The sequence below is a fragment of the Myotis yumanensis genome, unplaced genomic scaffold (assembly GCF_028538775.1).
Source record: "Myotis yumanensis isolate MYYU_CA2020_CCGP unplaced genomic scaffold, mMyoYum1.0.hap1 SCAF_17, whole genome shotgun sequence".
Lineage (NCBI taxonomy): Eukaryota > Metazoa > Chordata > Mammalia > Chiroptera > Vespertilionidae > Myotis > Myotis yumanensis.
Genome location: NW_027223768.1, coordinates 28,574,110 through 28,596,869, shown reverse-complemented (window position 1 = coordinate 28,596,869; position 22,760 = coordinate 28,574,110). Strand labels below are relative to the sequence as shown.

The 22,760-nt window shown below is 37.6% G+C and overlaps 1 protein-coding gene and 1 non-coding gene across 3 annotated transcripts in view; both read left to right on the top strand.

The window, feature by feature from the left end:
• The window catches only part of RPS6KC1 (ribosomal protein S6 kinase C1), a 133,669-nt gene that overhangs the window by 10,013 nt on the left and 100,896 nt on the right, over window positions 1-22,760 (top strand). For both annotated transcript variants that reach the window (XM_070397688.1, XM_070397687.1), the window contains exons 3-5: window positions 4,302-4,422; window positions 8,945-9,060; window positions 14,963-15,056. In XM_070397688.1, the coding sequence (XP_070253789.1) occupies window positions 4,302-4,422; window positions 8,945-9,060; window positions 14,963-15,056 (331 nt within the window). The remainder of the gene's footprint in view (window positions 1-4,301; window positions 4,423-8,944; window positions 9,061-14,962; window positions 15,057-22,760) is intronic.
• LOC138996546 (U6 spliceosomal RNA) lies at window positions 7,748-7,853 on the top strand. Its single transcript, XR_011468824.1, has one exon. It is a non-coding gene; the product is annotated as a U6 spliceosomal RNA (small nuclear RNA).

Below are 22,760 nucleotides of genomic sequence, written 5' to 3'. Positions count from 1 at the left end.
TTAGAAATGCTATAAAAAACCCCCAAACAACCATGTCTTCTATTTGGCTTCTTAAAATATAGAATAACCTCAAAATCATAACAATACTTTTTAGTTTCCCATATGTTTCATTGAAACATTGGGATTCTCATTAAGGAGAGGAATTCACCCTTTAGAATTTGTTTCCATTTCCTTTTCTTTTACTTTCTCTTTCTGTTAACTGATTCAGTTAGTTATTCCTTTAGAATTTAGACTTTGCAGGAGTATTGAGGATTAGTCAGTGTATACTTAATCTAACCAAATATAGGCCTAAAAATATGCTATCCTTATAAAACGAGAAATTTTGCTGTTTGTTTTATACATACATACATACATACATACATACATACCTATCTACCTACCTACTTTAGCACATGCAGTGTTTTCTTCCCAAGAATGCTTAAATACTAACATGGAATAAATAATTTTAAAATTATCAGCTTTTTTTCTTATCTGTTAAACTTTTTCTCTAAATTTTTATTTATTAAGAGCAGCATGAATGAATCGGAGGGGGAGCAATAATAGTCAATGTGGCCTCTTGTTCAGAAGAGTCTCTAGGGCATGAATACTTGAATCAAGTAAAGAGAGAGGTGGAACTATGCCCTCCCTCTCCCACCCTTTAAAAAAAGTAACCTGTCTGGCTCTGTTTCTCTGTAGGTAGTACATTTTACTGGTGTCAGAAATGTGTCAAGGGAAAGAAAATTAATAAGCAATAGTATGGTAGATGATCCAGCAGGTTCTAGTACTATGGAAGAGTAAAAAGGAAAAGTTAATTGAGTTGAGTGGTTTTGTAAAATACAAGAGATCTAAAGGTTTTTGGTATCACTAAATGAAGTTATCTTGCCCTAACCAGTTTGGCTTGGTGGATAGAGCGTCGGCCTTCGGTCTAAAGGGTCCCAGGTTCGATTCCGGTCAAGGGCATGTACCTTGGTTGCGGGCACAACCCCGGTGGGGAGTGTGCAGGAGGCAGCTGATCGATGTATCTCTCTCATCGATGTTTCTAACTCTCTATCCCTCTCTCTTCCTCTCTGTAAAAAACCAATAAAATATATTTTAAAAAAATGAAGTTATCTTAAAACTTTTTAATATAAAAATAAAGGAATGTTTCTGATAATTAAGCTTTTATTAAATTTGTAGTCTATGTATGATTGTCATTAAATTACTATTTAATTGAGGAATTTTACTCATAATTTTAATAAGAAATTTCTGCAGAAATGGTTCAATATAGCAATAGCTGTTATACAGTGATTTTTATTTCATTTTATTTTTCCATCACCATTTAACCCATCTATGCGCTCTCCCATCTCCACCCACTCCCCTTGATTTTTTTCTATAATAGGAAAAATTTGATTATTAGAGAAAAATAATTTTTTGCATGTATCTGTTGGGACTATGTGTAGTCTAATTATAAACATTTATACTTGTTGATATAATGGGAGTGTGCTTTTGTTTACTTTTCCATTTTTAAGGTTTCTAGAAATGTCCAAACTTAAAAGGAGTCAGTAAATGGTGACATTTTGTGATGTTTTGGTTTCCTGCTTTCTTGAGGGTTTACATTTGTTCTTAGATCATTCAGTTCTAAAGTTGTAGTGTGAAAATAAGGAATATGTGAGTGAATAAATTAGGACATGGTGAAGAAACACAGATTCTCACCTTGTGGGGGTGGTTCTTATTCTTGCTCTGACAATCTACTGGTTTATATACCATGGTATTATCATCATTATTATGACTAAATTAACTTTTGCCCCTTAAGTTACAGTGCCTTTATTTTACAGTGACCCTAAATAGAATATACATTTTATCTGCAGATTTGTTTCCATGAGCTCTATAGTCTATTGAATAGCTCTAATTTCTAGTTTATAATGTCTTTACATTTTTTTTATGTAAGATTACTTTTATAAGCCAGTCATTCATTTTCTCCTTAAGCCCTTTGGCACTGTGGTACCACCATAATTTGCTCTATTTTAAAAATATGAAAGTAACATTGTTTTTTTCCCATGGCAGAATTATGTTCATGTATTAAAATTAAAAACTACAGAGAAGCATAAAATAGGAAAATTAAAATCACTTTAATTTTACCTATTCCAAGGACCTTTGCTTTTCAAGTATTGGTCTGGCTCTCTCAATTCCTCTTGCTTTGTCTTTTACTGGAACTGTTGGTTCTTTGCCCTCAGCATTGGTCGTATTCACTTCCATTTTAAAATAACATTTCTTCTTCTATGTACCCTCTCTCACGGCATAGTCAAGCTTCTTAAACACTCTGCACTTGGTGTTCTTTTCCTTACTTCTGTCTGGCCCCTGCATGTTAGGGTTCCCTATCATTCTGTTGTTAGGTAGGTTCCTCATCTCATTACAGATGCTGAGCAACCTTTACTGAGTGACCCCAAATTAATACATCTTGCTTAGTTCTTGCTCTCGAACCATAAACCCGTCCACCCGATGGGACATCTCCAATTAGATGTGTCACAAGTACCTAAATTAAATGTATCTAAAGTTGAACTTTATTCTTATCGCCAAACAGCTTTTTCTCCCTTGGCTTTTCATTTTAGGGAATAGCGTCACCATTTATCCAGTTGCAAAGCTAAAATTGCAGTAATTATATTTGGCATCGTTCTCCTTTTAAAAACTTCATCTACAACCCCTTCTTTCTGTCTTTATTTTTGTTGGTCTACTTCCCTTTAGGTCACTCACCTAAGGTAATACTTTCTGTGAAGCCTTCTTAGAGATCCAACGCTGGTGGAGGTGCTCCTTCCACATCGCCCTGGGCTGCCCTTCTATCATTGATCGCGCTGCTGTCTTGTGATGTGCTTACTGAGTTGGCTTATCTTCCTCACTAGACTGGAACTCTTTGAGGGCAGGGGTTGTTTCTCATTTCTTCATTCTTTGTGCCAACACAGTACCTAGCACAAAGTAGGGCCATGAAATACTTGTTTTGATGACCACTTTTGTTGTTGAGTAAATGAATAAAACCAAGCATCAGGAGGGAGCAGTTTACTTAAGTTAATTCCTGCGACAGTTTGATTAGTCCCCTAGATTATGTCTGTGTTAGAAACAAGAAACTTATTAATCATGGTAGAATTTTTGGTAAGTTTGACATAGTTTAGTGAAGGATTTCACACATACATAGAGTAAAATTTTTTTTTTTCTACATGGAGGTGGAATAATACCTTTGTGGTGTTGCTGTGTGTGTGTGTGTGTGTGTGTGTGTGTGTGTTTTAATATGTCTTTATTGATTTCAGAGAGGAAAGGAGAGGGAGGGAGAGAGAGAAACATCCACGATGAGAGAGAGAATCACCAGTCGGCTGCCCTTTGCACACCTCCTACTGGGGATCGAGCCCCCAACCCTTGACTGTAATTGAACCCAGGACCCTTCGGTCCCCAGGCTGATGCTCTACCCATTGACCCTAAAGTAAATTTTTAATATTGACTTTGTTAGAATTGAGGTAGTAGGTTTTTTTTTTTTTTTTTTTTTTTTTTTTTTTTTTAGCAAAGGCCCCAATATACTAGGTGTTGGAATTTAAAATGTAGTTTACTCATTTTGTGGAGACTGAGGGGTGAATCAGTGATATCAAGGCCATGTTCAAGTCCTTTTCCTTTATAAAGTTTTTTTCCTAATTTAATCTGAACGAGGTTAAACAATAATTAGAACTAATGAAGGTATATTTACTTTTTATATGCTGTATAATCTAAATGAATGTTATTTTTGAAATATACTACTTTTAATGGTATTCTGATCAAGATTCACCTTGCTTTCAGAAATCTTATTACTACTTTAAATTGATTTATGAAATAAAAAGTTCATGTTAATTACTTGCTACATGGTTATTTTTCCCTCAGTGTTATTTACTTTGTTTATCCTTTTAGGCAAATGCTGAGTATGTACTTTGTATTTAAAAATTGTCTAAATTAATTATTTTGTTTATAAATATGCTGTTTTTGAGACAGAATATATATTTTGACATCTAGCTCATTTCCATGGCCAGTAGTAATTGGATTTTGAAGAGGTTAAATGAGATTTTAGGTAGGATAGACCTTTGTACCAAGTTGAATGTTTTTCCAGTTTGAAGAAGACAGTACTTATTTAAAATGAAATTTAAAAGTTGGGACATTTGGAGGAAAAATTGCTGTTCTATATTTTTAAACAAATGTTAGTTAATTTTAGACAGTTAACCATATTGGTTAGAACATACATTTGTTTGTCTTGGCATGACAATTTTGACACTAATGAAACAATTATGTTCAGATATCTGAACCGAGATACACATTTTTTTTTCTCTCTTTAGATAATCGTGTGGAAGAGATACAGTGATTTTAAGAAACTACACAAAGAACTATGGCAAATTCATAAAAACTTATTTCGACATTCAGAATTGTTTCCTCCATTTGCTAAAGGAAAAGTGTTTGGTAAGTGATGATTTTGGATTTGTGGTTTTAAAACATGATGATTAGCTAATTATGCTCATATGCTGAAATACTGTGCCATGAAGTTAGAGGACCCTTTATTTATTACAATAATTCATATCATGTAGCAAGCATCTGGCACCTGAAGTTGTTTTCATGTTCTTGATATAGTTTTGTTAACTCAGAACACATTTACTCCTCTCTTCTATGAAACAGCAGCACAGCAACTCCAACCAATCAAATAAAAAATGTGTGAGAACATAAGAAAAGATGATATTGAATTATTCTTATAGTTCTGATTTATTTTTTAATGTCTATACTTTGCATATTTTTTGCAAATGTTGACCCATTTATCATATAATATCAAAATGTTAATATCATAGATCTCTAAAGGAAATTAAAAAACAACCAACCTATATTTAGACTTGGATAGCAAGTCTCAGTAATTACAGTTTGTTTTTTCCCCCACAGATTTTTAAAAAGAAATGGTCTTAAGGGTTGAGATTTAATAAATAAAGTTAGTAAATTTTCTGCATTATCAAGTATATTCTTAAGTGAAACTGGCATTTAAGGAAATTTTAATACGAGTGAGTGGCAGTAAGGAATATGATGATTAGTAGTAAGTGTAGTTTGGTGCTATTGTCTTGATTCCTGCTAAGAGGCCAGCAGTTTTACTGCCATTGGTTTTAGATATCAGTGCAAATGTCAGTGTGGTGAAAAATGCAACCACATTATGAAAATTGCTTTGACCTTGTTGATCTCTTGTAAGGCCCTTAGGGAACCCTCAGCAGTCCGTGGGCCATGTTTTGAGAACACTTACATGCACACACAAATTTGTGCACACGCATATGTACATGTTCATGGGTGTTCCTTGCAGCATTTTCAATAGAATACTGAAAATAAACTGTATTTGTACAATATGTGATTGTATGAATGTGCCATAATTTAGCCAATGCATAGAATTCTTCAGCTAAAAATTTAAATATATTGGTATGGAAATATGGCCGAGGTATATTTTTAAGATATAGGAAACAAATATTGCCCAGCAATGTGTTTAGTAAGATTCCATCTATATTTAAATAGATATACATATTTGTGTGAAGACGTACCTACACACATTTGTATAATGTGCAAAACCTCTGAGGTCATGGGAGGAGACCTACTTTTATTTTTTACCTTAAACCTTCTGAACTGTAGAATTTAACTGTGCACACATATCTTTAAATTCAATGTTGGAAGATACACAACCTGGCTTTTAAAACAATAAGCTCGTCTCTTGGTGAAAGGGAGTGGCTTCCGAATTGGTTCTTAGCTATTATTGTTTGTTGCTAATGGATTATCTTCAACTTTTCTCCTCATTCTTACATATTATAGAGTGAAAGTTTCTTATTAATCTTAATAAGTAAGCAATTCATCACTCTCAGTGAATGGTACAGTCCATTTGTAATACTTGATAACTGCAGTGAACCCTGCAGGCAGCAGCTGTGGTTGTGTGGAGGGAATTGTTGGTTAATCATCTGTCTTTTTAGTTACTCTCACATTTTTAGTATATAATCCTCAGCAACAAAATACAGACCTATTGTAATTTGCAGAACCATCAGATATGTAATGTTCTAATATTATAGTGAAAAGAACATACCTTTGGAATCAGATAGATTTAGGCCCAAACCTTCTATCCACTATTTACTAGTGGTGTGATCTTAATACAAATTAACATCTGAGTCTTTTTTCTTATTGGAAAGACAGGAATAATACCTTCTTGTTTTGAGGATTATATCTGTATGTGTCTAGTTCAATGCTCAATACATTATCAGCTGTTGTTAGCTCTTATCTGTTGCTCAGCTTACCATTTCCCTAACATACATACTCTCGGATCTCTTTCTTTAGTGTTGCACCGTTCCACTGTGAAATTTTTTGCTAACCTTTCATACTTTTAGATGTCTCCTCTTCTAGTAAGTTTTCTGTGTTTCCTTCATTCTGAGTTAGTTGTTTTCCCTTCCAATTCTACATTTCACCAATGTAGCAACTAATTTTCCTCCATTTTTTTTTAATTTGCAAAATTTTCCAATTTACAGAAAAAAGACTGAAAGAATTCAGGTCTAACTCTAAAATAATTTCTTTTAGTTACCATTGTGGTTGACTGTTAGACTGACATGAGCAGAACAAAGACAATGGCCAGATACAGAAGGTCACCAGGGCAGAAAGGCCACGGTACCTAGTAATGGGTGAAACTGGAAAAACAAGGATCTCGCCCTCAGGGTAACTTTTCTTCTCCTAGCATATCACTGGTCATGTGGTTTAGACCCCCTGACCTTTCATGTAGCTGGTCATGCAGTTCCAACTCTCTCCTAACCTTTCCTGACATGTTGCTAGTCATGCAGTAGACGCCCCCCGGGAGGAGGAACAGGGGCTGAAGAGTGGCCTCATGTGACTCCCATGCGGGCCCTTGCACTACTCCTCTCTTAAGCATTAACCCCTAGGGATGACATATCGGCCTCAGTTGTGGTTTAGCTCCAGGCCCAGAAAAGCAGCAGAACCAGACTGGCGATGCCATGGCTGATATCAGGACCAGCTGCAATGACCCCCTGCTCTGATGCTGACGAATCATTAGAGGCCATGACCCTGTAAGGACACACCTAGAAAGCTGATGAATATTCTATTGGAATCCTCCCCTGAGCTCTCCAGATAAATACTCTCAAGACCAGGACCCAGTGTGGCTCTCTCTCCTGGGAGCATGCCCACAGCCCCCCCCCCCCCCCCCCCCCCCCGCAGGCGAGTTACCTTTACCTTTCTTCTAAGCAACAAGGGCCTTTCTTTTGCCTCTGTAACTTGTTTTCTGAGCCCATTTCTTCTTTCTTTTACCTCTATGACTTTCTAAATAAACTTTCTTTTAAATCTTGAGTCTTAGTAATGAATTATTTCTTAGCTAAAACTCAAGTATCTAATACTGAAGTTGCTGAAGCAAGATCTGGTCTGACTCCACTGGTCTAACACCTGGTGCCATTCTCGCTGCCAACATTATGAAGGAGATAGTTCACCGTAAGCATGAGATACATTGAGCTTAGATAGCACATCCTATATAATAAAACCCTAATATGCAAATCAACCGAACAGCAGAATGACTGGTCGCTATGACACGTACTGATCACCAGGGGGCAGATACTTAATGCAAGAGTGTCAGCCAGAAGCTGGGCTCACAGCTAGCGAGTGCAACAGTGGTGGTGGGAGCCTCTCCTGCCTCCGCAGGAGCGCTAAGAACTCCCAGAGGGTCTTGGACTGCAAGAGGGTGCAGGCTGGGCTGAGGGAGCCCCCCCTCAGTGCACAAAAGTTGTGCACCAGGTCTCCAGTATATTATAATTGGAATGATACAGAGGAGATTAGAATGGCCCCTGCATAAGGGTGACACGCAAATTCGTGACGTGTTCCATATTTTTGTAAATATATGGTGATGGAAGGAGATTTGACTTTGAGTGGTGGGCACACAATGCAATATACAGATGATGTATCAGAATTATACACTTGAAACCTATATACTTTTATTAACCAATGCTACCCCAATAAATCTAATTAAAAAATATACAGTAATACCATTTCTTTTAGTTACCATGAAGTAGACACTTCACCATAAGCATGAGACACATTGAGCTGCAGTGGTTCGATTTCAAATTGTTGCATTGGGCATTACAACTAGGAATCTCTTTGTGCCTCAGTTTCAGTTAACATTTTGCAAAGCTACTGGAAATGTTTAAGTAGGTGATGATGTTACTCTTAATAATCATATTTTTTTAAACCTATATTGCCACCAGTATGATACATGGTATCAAACTGGTAGTCTGGTCTGAGAGTGGTTAAAATGGTCATGTTTGAAATACCTCATTAGCATTCACACTGTATATATAATTAAAATTCTATAAATACAACCTTTCTATCACCTTGTAAAACAGATCACTGGTGCTGTGTGTTCTCCTTTTTCTCACAAGCATGTTGTCATGGTGTCTGACAGCCTCACACATGGAATTTGGCTGAAAAAGCTTTTTTCTTCAAACTGAAGTTTTTGACCCTATTGATATACAGAGGTTCTCATAATTTCCTCTCCTCAATTCCTTTGTAAATCGAAAGTAGGAAAGGGAAAATTATTTATGTAATTACATTAATAATTAATAATCAATGTGTATTAAATTACTATAGAAAACCATTCTGGTTCTTTACAATTCTCTTTTCAACTTTAGTTTCAAATTGCCAGCTTTTTAAATGGTAAGTTGCTTATATTGACAGACCTTAGATGATGATGGCACCATTTATTTTTGAGTTGACATCTCTGCCTCTTTTTTTGTCAGAAACATTATTTTTCTGGTGTGACTGCTGCTGATCCCAGTTGGGGAGACTAGATTTGACTTCTGAAGGTTGCATAATCAGCACAGCAAATAGTGATAGGTCTGCCGCTGCTTTCTGCTCTGTGAACATCAGTTGTCATAAACCGGTGTTTGATCCTTCTTTATTTGTGCTGATTCTTATTTAATTGTAGGACGATTTGATGAAACTGTTATTGAAGAGAGAAGACAGTGTGCCGAAGACCTGCTACAGTTCTCTGCCAATATTCCTGCTCTTTATAACAGTAAACAGCTTGAAGATTTTTTCAAGGTCTTTCTAAAATACTTTGTATTTTATTAAATACTTGTGTTTTCTAATGTTAATTTTTACTTTATTTGGGGGCTCGTTGGCATATACATGTATGTTTATAATGGGTATGTCTTCCTAATGAATTGAATTGCTTAGTCTTATGCATTATCTCTCTCTGTCTCTGGTAGTACTTATTAAAGCCTTACTTTGTATGGTTTTAATATAGCCACTCTAGGTTTCTTACAGTCACTGTTTGCATGGTACCTTTTTATTTTTATTTTTTTGCTTTCTATCTATTTTTGTTATTAAATAAGAGTATCTCTTACATGCAATTTATAGTTTGATCTTATTTTTTATCCAGTCAGGAAATGACTGTTGTTGATTGGAGGAGTATTTAGTCCTTGTTTTGTTTTGTTTTGTTTTGTTTTTGTTAATCCTCACCCAAGGATATTTTTCTATTGATTTTTAGAGAGAGTGTTAGAGGGGGGAGAGACAGAGAGAGAAACATCGATGTGAGAGATACACATTGTTTGGTTGCCTCCCTCATACACCCAGACTGGGGCCTGGGATCAAGCCTGCAACTGAGGTACATGTCCTTGATGGGACTCAAACCCAGGACTCTTCAATCCTTGGGCTGACACTCAATCCAGAGTCAAACAGGCGAGGGCTAGTCCTTTTATACTTAAAGTAATTGTTGATTTGATTGAATTTGTCTGCCATTTTGCTGTTAGTTATGTCTCATATATTTTTGTTTTTCCTTTATGCCACCCTTGTAGATATTGATTATTGTACCATTTAAATTCCTTTTTTATTAGTTTTTTGCTAAGTTAAATTCTTATTGGTTGCTCTAGGAATTAAAACATGCATTTTAATTTATGACAATTTACTTGAGATTAATACTCACTTAATTCCAGTAACATATAGAAAGTTTGCTTCATAAAGTGTTATTTACTCCCCTCCATTGCATTATTATAATATGTGTACCTTAAATATAATATAAATCCAACAGTGTAGTATTACGATCTGATATCTTTTAAGGAGTTAGGAGAAGAAAAAAGAACATATTTATATAGCCTTTTTTATACTGTAAAAACAGTATATTAAAAAACATTAGTGAATATAAAAGATATAACATAAACAATGTATGTAAACCTAAAATATGTGTACATAAAACAATAACATTTTCAAGAGCACATTCCTAAAAGGAAACAAAATAATAAACAAGAGGGGGCCTTCCATGGACCTATACATAGTCTTTTATATTTATCCTCATATGTACCTTTTTTTTGTGTGTGTTCTTTATTTGTTCAGGTAGATTTGAATTACCAGTAGTTGTCAATTTCTTTCAGCTTGGGATTTCCTGTTGTTTCTTTTTGGTGTAAGCCTGGTTTGCTGGCAAAGGTTCTTTCAGTCTTTGTCTGGAAATGTTTTTGTTTACACTTCACTTTCAAAGGATATTTTGCTAGATATGTGAAATTACCGATTGACACTGTTTCTTTTAGTAGTTTGAATTTGTCACTCCACTGACTTTTGTCCTTCATTGTCTTTTTGAGAATCAGCCGTTAATTGTACTATAGTTCCACTGAGTCTTTTTCTATTGCTTCTTTCAGAAGTTGGCCTTGTCTTTCAATAGTGTAAGTGTAGGTATTGATCTCTTTCTGTTTATCCTATTTAGGGGTCTAATTTATCTTCTTGTATTTGCAGATTAAATTTTTTTGGTTCAATTTTGGATGTTTTCTGTCCTTATCTCTTCAAGTATTTCTTTTTCAGCCCCTTTCTCTCTCTTACATTGGATACCCCCATTACATGTAAGTTGGTATGCCATTACATGTAAGTTGGTATGCTTGATATCATTTCACATTTCTCTCTGGTTCTCTTTATTATTTGGTCTTTTTTTCCTATAATCTTCATACTGGATAGTTTCTGTTGATCTTCACATTCATTGGTTGTTCTTTCTCAAATCTGTTGTTGAACTCCTCTAGTAAATTTAAAATTTTTGTTACAATACCTTTCAAATGCAGCGTTTTCTATCTGGTTCTTTTTTTTAAAATTGAGATTAAATGACATAACATAAAATTCACCATTTTAAAGTGGTGTATGATTCAGTGGTTTTTAGTATAATCACAAGGTTACACAACCATTATCGCTACCTGATTCCAGAACATTTTCATTACCCCATAAAGAAACCTCATACCCATGAGCACTTACTTCTTCCCCACCATGCCCCAACCCCTAGCAACTACCGATCTACTTTCCATCTTGATGGATTTGCCTATTTCTAGACATTTCACATGAATGGAATCATACAACATGTAGCTGTTTTCATCTGGCTTCTTTCTCAGAGTTCAATATTTTCAAGGTTCATCCATGTTGTAGCATGTATCAGTACTTCATTTCTTTCTATTAAGTGGATTTTGTTTATCCATGCATTAGTTGATGTACATTTGGATCGTCTCCACTTTTGGCTCTATGATAATGCTTCACTATTTTTTGTTTTTTTAAAAAATAATTTCCACTTATTTATATTTGCTATTTCATGAGACATAGTCATTAGACTTTCCTTTAATTCTTTTTAAATGGATTCTTTTAAAAAAAAATATTTTTATTGATTTCAGAGAGGAAGGGAGAGAGATAGAAACATCAGTGATGAGAGAGAATCATCGATCGGCTGCCTCCTGCATGCCCCCTACCGGGGATTGAACCCACAACCCAGGCATGTGCCCCTGACCAGAATCAAACCCGAGACCCTTCTGTCTGCAGGCCGATGCTCTATCCACTGAGCCAAACGAGCTAGGGCTCTTTTAATTTTTTAATTGTTATTTCCTTCAGTTATTTGAACATATTTATAAGCTTGTATTGACTGTTTCCTCTTCCTCCCTCCCCCCCTTATGGAGCACACACTTTTCCTGTTTCTTTGTATGTCTTATTATTTTTTCTTCAAAGCTGGAAATTTTGGTTAATATATATTACAGCAACTCTGAATTCTGATTTTTTCCTCCCTGAGGGTTGTTGCCATTGTTTTATTAGTATGTTTATTAACATGGCTGTACTAAATCTGTGGAGTTTATTTGTTTAATGCATAGTATGTGACTGCTGATACTTATGGTCAGTTTTTAATTTTAATTGTATTTTTAAATCTGGTTTAGTAGGACTTAGCTCTGTATCATCTTAGTTTATTGGACAGCCAGTGTTTGGTCTTGGCTTATACTTAAACACTTTGTTTCTTATATGCTTCTCTTTATTCTGATGATTCTTTGTGTGTTTTCAAAGTTCAAGCAGTTTTTAAGTTTGCCCTGGGTCTTACTTTCCTTTGAGATGTCTTACATTTCCTCTATCCAGTGGTTGGCAAACTGCGGCTCGCGAGCCACATGCGGCTCTTTGGCCCCTTCAGTGTGGCTCTTCCACAAAATACCGGCTCTTCCACAAAATACCGACTTCTGCGCATGGGCCACGAAGTTTCAATTGCATTGTACGTGCGCGCCCGCACTTGGTATTTTGTGGAAGAGCCACACTGAAGGGGCCAAAGAGCCGCATGTGGCTCGTGAGCCGCGGTTTGCCAACCACGGCTCTATGCATGTGCACCATCTCATGGTTTGCCAGGGATTTGTAGATAGTTTGATCCCTCTCTGGTCTCTCCTGTATGGATGGGTAGAGTGCTTATTTAGAATCCCTATGGTTGTGTCATTTTCTGGATTTCCCTGGTAAATGTCTGGCTAATGTTCTGGTCTTTTGCTTGCTGCAGCTTATGCTTGCTGAGCCATTCACTTGTTTCTTGCCATTTGTTTGGCACTAAGATTGCTACTATTACTGATAATGCTATTTGGGGTAAATTTTTTTTCCTGTGATTCAATCAAAATCATGGCACCCTCATCCACAAGTGAATCTGCTGGTTTTCAAGGTTCTTGTATAATCACCTTGGCCACCCAGCTGGGATGGAAGATGGGAGCAACCCCAGGCGAGAATAGACTTATTAAGAGTTCTTACCTGGGTTTTGTGGTTTTTCATGAGTAACCACATCTTCATTTGCTTTATGTTTTTGGTCAAGTTCCAGAATCTCAAATGGTTATTTAGACAGTTTTCTCTAGTTATATTATTGTCTTTTTCGATGAGCATTATTTGCTTATATACTTATTTTACCATATCTAAACTCCTTCCCCTTCAGACTGACTTTCATTAACAAAAACTTTGAGAAACTATATAATAAGAGTTTCTTTTTACTGCATAATCAGGAACACTAAGAGGTTAATGTTTGAACTAGAGATTTAAAATAGAATTGTGGCATATTATTTTACTACTTCCCTTTAGTGCCTATAGAACAGATTATTTATTTATTTATTTATTTATTTATTTATTTATTTCCTCACCTGAGGATTTGTTCATTGATCTTGGAGAGGAATGGGAGGGGGGAGGGTGGAAGGAAGGAAAAGAGAGAGAAAGAGGAAGTGAGAGAGGGGAAAAAGAAACATTGATTGGTTGCCTAATGTACTCATCCTGACCAGGGATGGTCCTGACCAGGGATCAAACCTGCAGCCTGAGTATGTGCCCTGACCGGAAATTGAACCCGCAGCCTTTTAATGTACAAGATGACACTCCAATTTATGGAGCCATCTTGCCATGGCTGGCAGGGAACTTTTGATTAGGTAAAGATAGTTGTGAAATCTTTGTGCTGACATAGACAGGAAATAGGGGTTTTATATTCCTCTTGGGTTTGGCTATCTGGGAAGTAGTGTTTGAGAGGCATAGAACTGCTGGTGGAAGGTAGAGGAAAGATGTTAAGGAGCAGAAGAGCTATTTTAATTAGTTATACTTATTCAAAGATTATAAACCCCTATATTCCTGATTGTAGCAGTGTATAAAGCCATGGCACAGACTCACACCACTATCACTTGCCTGATATTAACATTCTCTAGTTACATGTAAGTAAGAGAAAGTAGTCTTTTAGGCTTAAATTTGCGAACTTAAATATAGAATTAAAATGATGGTCACCTTGAGAAGTCAATTTTATATTAAAATTGTGTTTTTTAATAAAAATATTTTAAACTTATTTAGTTTTACTTTATTGTATTTAAGTGGTTTTCAGGTTTAAGTCACTTCTGGAATTTCCTGAAGTGCTGTGTGATATATTGTAGTTTTTAATTTGAAAATTACATGACTTTCTAATGGAGTTCATCATTTATCACTATTGGAATGACCAGTCACTAAGGATTCTGAACAATATTCCTTAGCTGGTGTGTGTTTTCTTTTTCTGTATTTTTAAATGAGTAAGTTTGAGAGATTTTTTTAAAATTTGCTTTTATAAAAAGCCATGTATTATTATAAACATTATAGTATTCCTATTGAATTTTTAAATAATTGACTATTTTTTAGAGTAGTTTATGTTTACAGAATAATTGTGCAGAAAGTATTAGAGTTTTCCCATGTATTCCCCTACTCCCTCATAGAGTTTCTCTATTATTAACATACTGCATTGGTGTGGTACATTTGTTAACATTGATGAACCAATATTGATATTTCTGTTGATTTTTTTAAAAGCAATTGTAATCTGCCCTAACCGGTTGGCTCGGTGGATGGAGCGTCGGCCTGCGGACTGAAGGGTCCCAGGTTCAATTCCGGTCAAGGGCATGTACCTTGGTTGCGGGCACATCCCCGGTGCGGGGTGTGCAGGAGGCAGCTGATCAATGTTTCTCGCTCATCGATGTTCTAACTCTCTATCCCTCTCCCTTGCTCTCTGTAAAAAATCAATTAAAAAAATAAAAAAATAAAAAGAACATTTAAAAAAAAAGCAATTGTAATCTCATTTAATAGATAATTAGTTTTTGTAATCCTTATACAATACTCAGTTGAGAAGTCTATAGTTCATTTATTACTGATTTTTTAAAATACTGTTATTATGAATGACACACAATTACTCTGATCTTTTTAGGGTGGAATAATTAATGATGGTTCTGAATTGATTGGTCCTGTTGAAGCTTATTCGGATTCCCTCACTGATAGCTTTCCTGAGTGTAGTACGGAAGGTAAGAGATTTTATTTTTTTTCATTTCAGTGGTTTTTATTGTAGAAGATTAAATCATATTTATATTGCAAAAAAAATGGATATAGGAATTTGGGAATACTTCATTAATTCTAATGATTTTTTTCACATTTTAATATCATTGATATTGGGTGCATGATACTGGGTTGATGATATCTTGCATTTAATTGACAGCTTTTTTCTTTCTTAGTAATATATAAACTAAAGGCCCGGTGCATGAAAATTCATGCACTGGTGGGGGGCGGGTCCCTCAGCCCGGCATGCCCCCTCTGACAGTCTGGGAGCCCTCAGGGACGGGAGGTGACCCAGCGATCAGGGGAAGGCAATGCCCTATCACACCTCTGCTGCTGCCACTGCCGGCAGCGCAAGCCTCGGCCGGCCCTGGTTACCTGAGCCTCAGGTGGCCCTGGGTGCCTCGGGCCAGCCCTGGGCGACTGGGCAGCCACCATCTGAGGCTTGCCTGCACCTTGGACTGGCCCTGGGCAGCTGGGGGGCTGAGGGGACTGGGGGGACTCCAGAGGCAGGTTGTGCGCCTGCTGCCCCGGTGGGGCTGAGGGGACTGGACGACGTCATCTTGTGGCTGTGGGTGCCACCATCTTTGAGGGCAGGGTAGTCAATTAGCATATTCCCTCCTTATTGGCTGTGGGCGCTGCCATCTTTGCAACGGTGTGAGGGTCAATTAGCATATTCCCTCTTTATTAGGTAGGACTAGAGGCCCGATGCACAAAAATTTGTGCACTAAGAGGAGGGGGGTGTCCGTCAGCCTGGCCTGTGCCCTCTCGCAGTCTGGGACCCCTCAGGGGATGACCACCTGCTGGCTTAGGCCCGCTCCCTGGGGGATTGGGCCTAAGATGGCAATCAGACATCCCTCTGGCAGCCCGGCAGCCCTCAGGGGATGTCCACTTGCCAGCGGGGAGCAGACCTAAGCTGCAGTCGGACATCCTTAGCACTGCTGAGGAGGCAGGAGAGGCTCCCACCATCACCGCTGTACTGGCAGCCATCAGCCTGGCTTGTGGCTGAGCAGAGCTCCTCCCATGTGAGAGCGCCCTGACCACCAGAGGGCAGCTCCTGCATTGAACGTCTGCCCCCTGGTGGTCAGTGTGTGTCATAGTGACCAGTTATTCCCAGTCCTTTTGCTGTTAGGGTCAGTTTGCATATTACCCTTTTACTATATAGGATAGAGGCCTGGTGCATGGGTGGGGGCCGGCTGGTTTGCCCTGAAGGGTGTCCCGGATCAGGGTAGGGGTCCCGCTTGGGTGTCTGGCCAGCCTGGATGAGAGGATGATGGCTGTTTGCAGCTGGTCCCATCCCCTTCAGGGTGGTGGTCCCCACTGGGGTGTCTGGCCAGCCTGGATGAGGGGTTAATAACTGTTTGCAGCTGGTCACACCCCCTGCAGGATGGGGGTACCCACTGGGGTGCCTGGCCAGTCTGGATGAGGAGATGATGGCTGTTTGCAGCTGGTCACACCCCCTACTGAGGATTGAGCCCACGACTGAGGCATGTGCCCCTGACTGGAATCGAATCCCCGACCCTTCAGTCCACAGGCTGATGCTCTATCCACTGAGCCAAACCAGCTAGGTCATGGGAAATGACTTTTAAATATCATGAAATTGTCTGGCATACTGGGCAAGTGTAAGATTTACTTTCATACCAAAAGGTCTGCACACCCTAGAGACAAGCAAGGGAGAGGACCTCTAGTACAAGGGCAGGAAAGCGGGCAGCTCGCCAAGCCTCACAGGTCTGCAGTGAAATGGAGGGTTGTAGAGGGATTGTGGTTGGCAAGTGCATTTAGAGGCAAAATGTGAGGAGGTGATTCACTCAATAACAACTCCTCTGAGTGCAGTATTTTAAATGGTGTTTTGAAAGGGCACGAGCCCGCAACCCAGGCATGTGCCCATGTGGATTCATTTTTCATACTTCTGATTTAGTTTGTTGGTGGAATGAGGCAGAAGGGCACATCTTAATATATAGTCTGCTGTTTCAAGGTCCTTCAGGTGGAGTTAGAATGACATGGCAAGTATATCACCTCTCAGAGAACAGATGTGGAAGCTAAGCGATCATTATTTTTATTAGTACCATAAAAATGCAATCAACAAGTTTTAAGTTACCTTGAAAGAAAGTTTTCTGAGGAAAATAAAAAGAGCTGGATTAGTGGCTTAAAAAATTATCATTATTTTATAGTACAATGGGATCGAGGAAACCCCTTTAAGGTTTCATAAAACCAATACTTTGGTAATTAACTGGTAAATGCATTTTATCTAATATGAAATTGAAAATTATAAAGTTCTTCAGTAGGTTTTTAGATAAAAAGTTAATATCGTTTTATGTTTTTAAGACAAAATGCTGGTTACTCTTGATCTCCCTTTGTTCAGGGAAATTAAACTATATATTTTCTTGAAGATGAAAGGTTTAATTGATTAACATCTTATTTCCTTTTTAAACTTCCATCATTTGCCGGATTAAACTTAGCTATGAAGTTCCTGACATTTGTGGAAACCTGATCAAAATGATGCATGGGAATTGAGCTTCTTGACATGTTTCTCTCATCTGTTGGCCTGTTTGAAGGATGTAGTTTGCTTTACTGCCATGCTGGCCTTGATATTGGAGCCTTTGATGTTGGTATAGTCTCATCTGGTAACCTGTGTCATTTCCTCTTCCTAATACATTATTTTACTTCCTTTGCAGTTTTGGGAGGGACATTTTCCAGGTGTGTGCAGCAAATAAGAGAAAATAATTAGGTGATCATAACAACAAATACAAATTGAGAGATCAACATCTTATATGTAGCAGATCTTAATAGTGAATATTTTTAAATGTCTCCTGGAATAGTTAAATCTGTCCTTTTTTTTTTTTGCCTAAAAATTTTGGGTTAGAAGCTTCTAAGTGCTTATTCTAACAACTGTAGACTCTAGAATGATTTATTAGGCTGTCTTGAATTAGCCATTTTAGAGTAAATGAGATGTACATTTCAAAGATAATGGCATCTCTTGCTGATCTATGTATGGGAACTCGTAAAAGAACTCTTAGTCCAAGATTTGTGTGTTTACTTGATGGTAGGATAATAATTTTTTTGCATTATGTAGATAAACATGAAAATTATAATTAATATGTGTTGAATAGAATAATGTGGATTATATTTGGCATTAAATGTAATCATCATTATACTATGTTAGGGAGATAATTGGGAAGGCATGTAGTTATTTAAGCTTGAAAAAAATTCTGTTTTACAATACCTTTTTGTTTTACTTTTTATTTGTGTTATTTTCATTTAGTTGATTTAAAGTTGATGCTTTGAGGCAGGATCACTTTAAAAAGTAATATTGTTCAGTTTATTGGCTACTTAATAACCTAAATATTTTTTAAAGACAAACTTAAAGTCTACACTACAAGTAGTGTAAGATGACAAAATAAAGAAAGTCTGATGAAAAGTAATTTACATTTACGTAGAATTTATAGCAAATGTCCACTAGATGGCACCATGAGCACTCCAAATCTTTTTACTAGCATTAGTCTGGGTCCTCTATTAGAGTATGCTTATTCAGTTTGAAGTTCTTTTTTCTCTTAAGCCTTAAGGGCTTCTTAACTTTTATTCACTGTTCTTTATTAGTTGAAATTTCTTTGGCAGGGGACTTTGAAATAAATAGGAAAAAAGAACAGGCCATTATTCTCAAGATAAACACAAATGAGAATGTGTCGTTCATTGTATGTATGTGTATATGTAAAACAAATAATACAAATTATAAATATTGACTCTTAAAATCCTGGGGCTATCAAGGATAATGCTGAACTTAGAACTTTAGGGGTTGGGTGAAGCAAATAAAGTTATGATATGTTGTGGGAATGGGTTTTAGAGTAGAAGGAACATTAGGGAACATATAGATGAAAATCTTAGTTTACAATTAAAATTGGAATTCCAGAGAAGGTGAGTCATGTGCCTCTGGCAGTCAGGGCCTTCCAGGTATTTAATAACAATCACAACTATATTTTATGAAATGAAGAGATTTAATTTTAGGAGAGGAAGGCAGTGGGAATGCTTATTTGGTATAGAAAGCTCATTGTGAGCTGCTTGTGTGCTGGTAACAAACAGGTGTGATTCGCAGAGAAGATTCTGGAGAGGAGCAGCATGAAAAGTTCATTAGGTAGAAAGGGAAGCCAACTTACAGATCTTCGTTGTTCAGATAAGATAACAGGATTAGGGTTATAATTGTGAAGAATGTGTTGCTTTCTGAGTTCATTCTGTTTTTCACCAAATATACAGAAGATATTCTGATGTTCTCTTCAAAAACTCTCAAGGGTGAAGCATAGACATGTTCCAAGGATGTTATAAATGTGAATCATCAAAGGAATGGTTATTGTAGTAACAGTAGCTATTACTAAATGAGGAGTTGGTAATCAAGTAAGGAATCTTAACTGGCATCAGAATCTTAATTAGTTTTAGATTTAGGTTTTCACTTAAGTTATATTTATAAGGCCTTATTTCTTAATGGAGACTGATATGTATTTCTTCTGTCTCAGGGTGACCTTTGTTCTGCTGGCTAGGTAACTTGCTTTGTGTATAAAGCATGAGTCATTGCTACTAGGAAAAGTAGAAATTCTCTTTCCTTGACACTTGCAATATGTGAACCTCAGGGCTCAGTGAAAGCTATCAGCTAACAATAATGAGGCCATGTATTTTTATATATAGTCCACCATGAGAGACCACCTGTTGTTCTAAAGAAAACTGATATCTTTTTGCAGATGGTCTTCAAATACATCTGTATCTGATAGTTTATAGTATAAAGATTTATTCTGTGGCAACTCAACCTTTTCCCCTGGTGCTTGTCTTTCAGAGATGGTGTCTTAGACTATACTGCCTACCTGAGCAGTTCAAAGCACAGAAAGTGAGGGTAGGTAGGTAGACTAGGATCTTAAATAAAACCCTTATGTCCGTAGCTGCTTTTTAACCGGTCACCTGGGGCCCTCTAATGGCCCTGAGACTTGAATGTCTGTGAAATGAATCTGGAGGCAGAATGCTTTCATAGAACCTTTGACTCCTCATCCCACCCCCCTGCTCTCATCCCTTCCAGAAAAGGCTTAGGTTTTTGACTTGATGGCATTGGGTGAAGGTTGCACCTTTTACTCTTATGATGGCCCAGAGGGCCCTCTTAAACATGGACTGACTTCAGGTTGGTTTAACTTTTGACAAATAGTTTCTGTACTGTCAATTGTTGCTCTGCCTCATCCACAGTTTCTTCCTGCTCACCTTAACAGAAAGCTTCTTGTTTGCTGCTCCCTATATCTTACTCGCTAACTTTCTTCCTGGGTTATAGAGAGCTAGTCTCCACTTCATGTGATATTTAGATTTATATAAAGTTTGTTGAATGACAGGACTGATTTCCAGGACTTGAGCAGGTACTGTACAAAGTAGATATATTAAGGATATCAGAGGAATAAGCTAGGTACTGAACACACACACACACACACACACGTATGCACGCATACGCATGCACACACGTTTATTGCTATGGTGGTGAAAGGGAGTGTTCTTGAGCTGTTTGGGAAGTACTTCATTGAGAAGAAGGGAATTTAGAAATTGCTTAAATATAGAAGAGGAAAGTATCAGAGAATACTAGAAAAGATGATTCGATGCAGTGCATGGTGGAGGACATATGATAGGGTTAGGCTTTTTAGGTGTGGTAGGGTGTATGGTAACAGGAGAATTAAAGGAGGAGGATAGTTTGGGGTTAGTTTGCTTTAAACAGATCTGTCTTTATATCATTTCTACCTTCTCTCTCTTAAGTTAGGTATGGCGGGGGGCTCCCTTCTCCGTGTCCAGAACAGGGAAAGAGAGACGTGAACCGGTTCTTTTAAGTAGGAGGCGCTTTTGGGATTTGAGAAAATGAAAAGACAGACATAGAAATAGAATAAAAGCTTGGGCCAGGTGTGGCGTCTGCCCTCTGAATGGAGGGACAGAACGACCTCCAACACCAGAAGTAGTTTTAATAAATACTCGAATAATAGGAAGTTACATCACATCTGGGTGGGCCTTGAGTTCCTGGCGACATCATGAGATCCACCCCCTTAACACTGGTCTGAAAGGTCAAACTGAGTGGCATCCCAGTCTCTTGACCAGGTCCGCCCCCAGGGCGTGGCTCTGCCTGCGCTCTGAGTTTCAGTGACAAATTTAAACCGAGTGTTTGCTAGCGGCCCTCAATAGTTAGGAATTCCTGGGCACTACCTGCTGGATATTTCATACAGGCCAGTATTTCATAAATGATGGCTGTGTAACATAGCTTTATACTCAATTCCCAATTTTAGCCCTTACTGTTATCTCCTTTGATATGCTCCATGTACAGAGCCTGGAGGGCTTGTCATACACAAACAAGATAAATGATTAGCATTGCTTGTAATCCCACCATACTGAAAAAATTACTTTTAGTGTTTATTGTACCTTTCTAGGCGCCCCCCCCCCCCCCCCCCCCCGTGTGTTCTTAAAAATGTGTTTTTATTGCCCTAACCGGTTTGGCTCAGTGGATAGAGCGTCGGCCTGTGGGCTGAAAGGTCCCAGGTTCGATTCCAGTCAAGGGCATGTACCTTGGTTGCAGGCACATCCCCAGCGGGAGGTGTGCAGGAGGCAGCTGATTGATGTTTCTCTCTCATTGATGTTTCTAACTCTCTATCTCTCTCCCTTCCTCTCTTTAGAAAAAATCAATAAAAAAAAAATATATATATATATATATTTTTTTCACTTTATTTTTTATTTTTTTAATTAAATCTTTATTGTTCAGATTACATTTGTTCCTCTTTTTTCCCCCCCATAACTCCCCTCCTCCCAGTTCCCGCCCCACCCTCCGCCCTCACTCCCCACCCACTGTCCTCATCCATAGGTGCACGATTTTTGTCCAGTCTCTTCCTGCATCTCCCATTCCCCTTTCCCCCCCAAGAATAGTCAGTCCATTCCCTTTCTATGTCCCTGATTCATTATAATCACCAGTTCATTCTGTACATCAGATTATTTATTCACTTGATTCTTAGATTCACTTGTTGATAGATGCATGTTTGTTGTTCACAATTTGTATCTTTACCTTTTTCTTCTTCCTCTTCTTAAAGGATACCTTTCAGCATTTCGTATAATACTGGTTTAGTGGTGATGAACTCCTTTAGCTTTTCCTTATCTGTGAAGCTCTTTATCTGTCCTTCAATTCTGAATGATAGCTTTGCTGGATAAAGTAATCTTGGTTTTCTATATGTGACATGGCACCAGAGTTAAGTTAGGGTTTTTCAAAATGATGACACGCTGAGCTCAAAAGGTTCGCCATTACTGTTCTAAAACATACTTTTTAATAGCTGTATGATACTTGATCATAGGGATGAACCATACTCTTTTATTGTTAGAAATTTGTTATTGCAAATTTTCACTAATTTTTGTGGTAAATAGTCTTATATAGAGATCTTTTTTTGTATCTCTGATTGTTTTGGTACAAACTGCTGAATTGCTTGGTCAAAGATATAAGCATTTTTTTGCATCAGATATGCATTGCCAAACTGTCCACCAACAAGGTTAAACTAGAAGAAGTCTTTTTATTTCCCTTTGCTTCTCCCAATTAGGCTAAAAAAATTCCTCTTCCTAACCTGCTTGTTTTCATTTGCTTGCTAACTTTGAAAGATTCATTTAGAATTAGGTAGAAATTGAAACAATTTGTATAG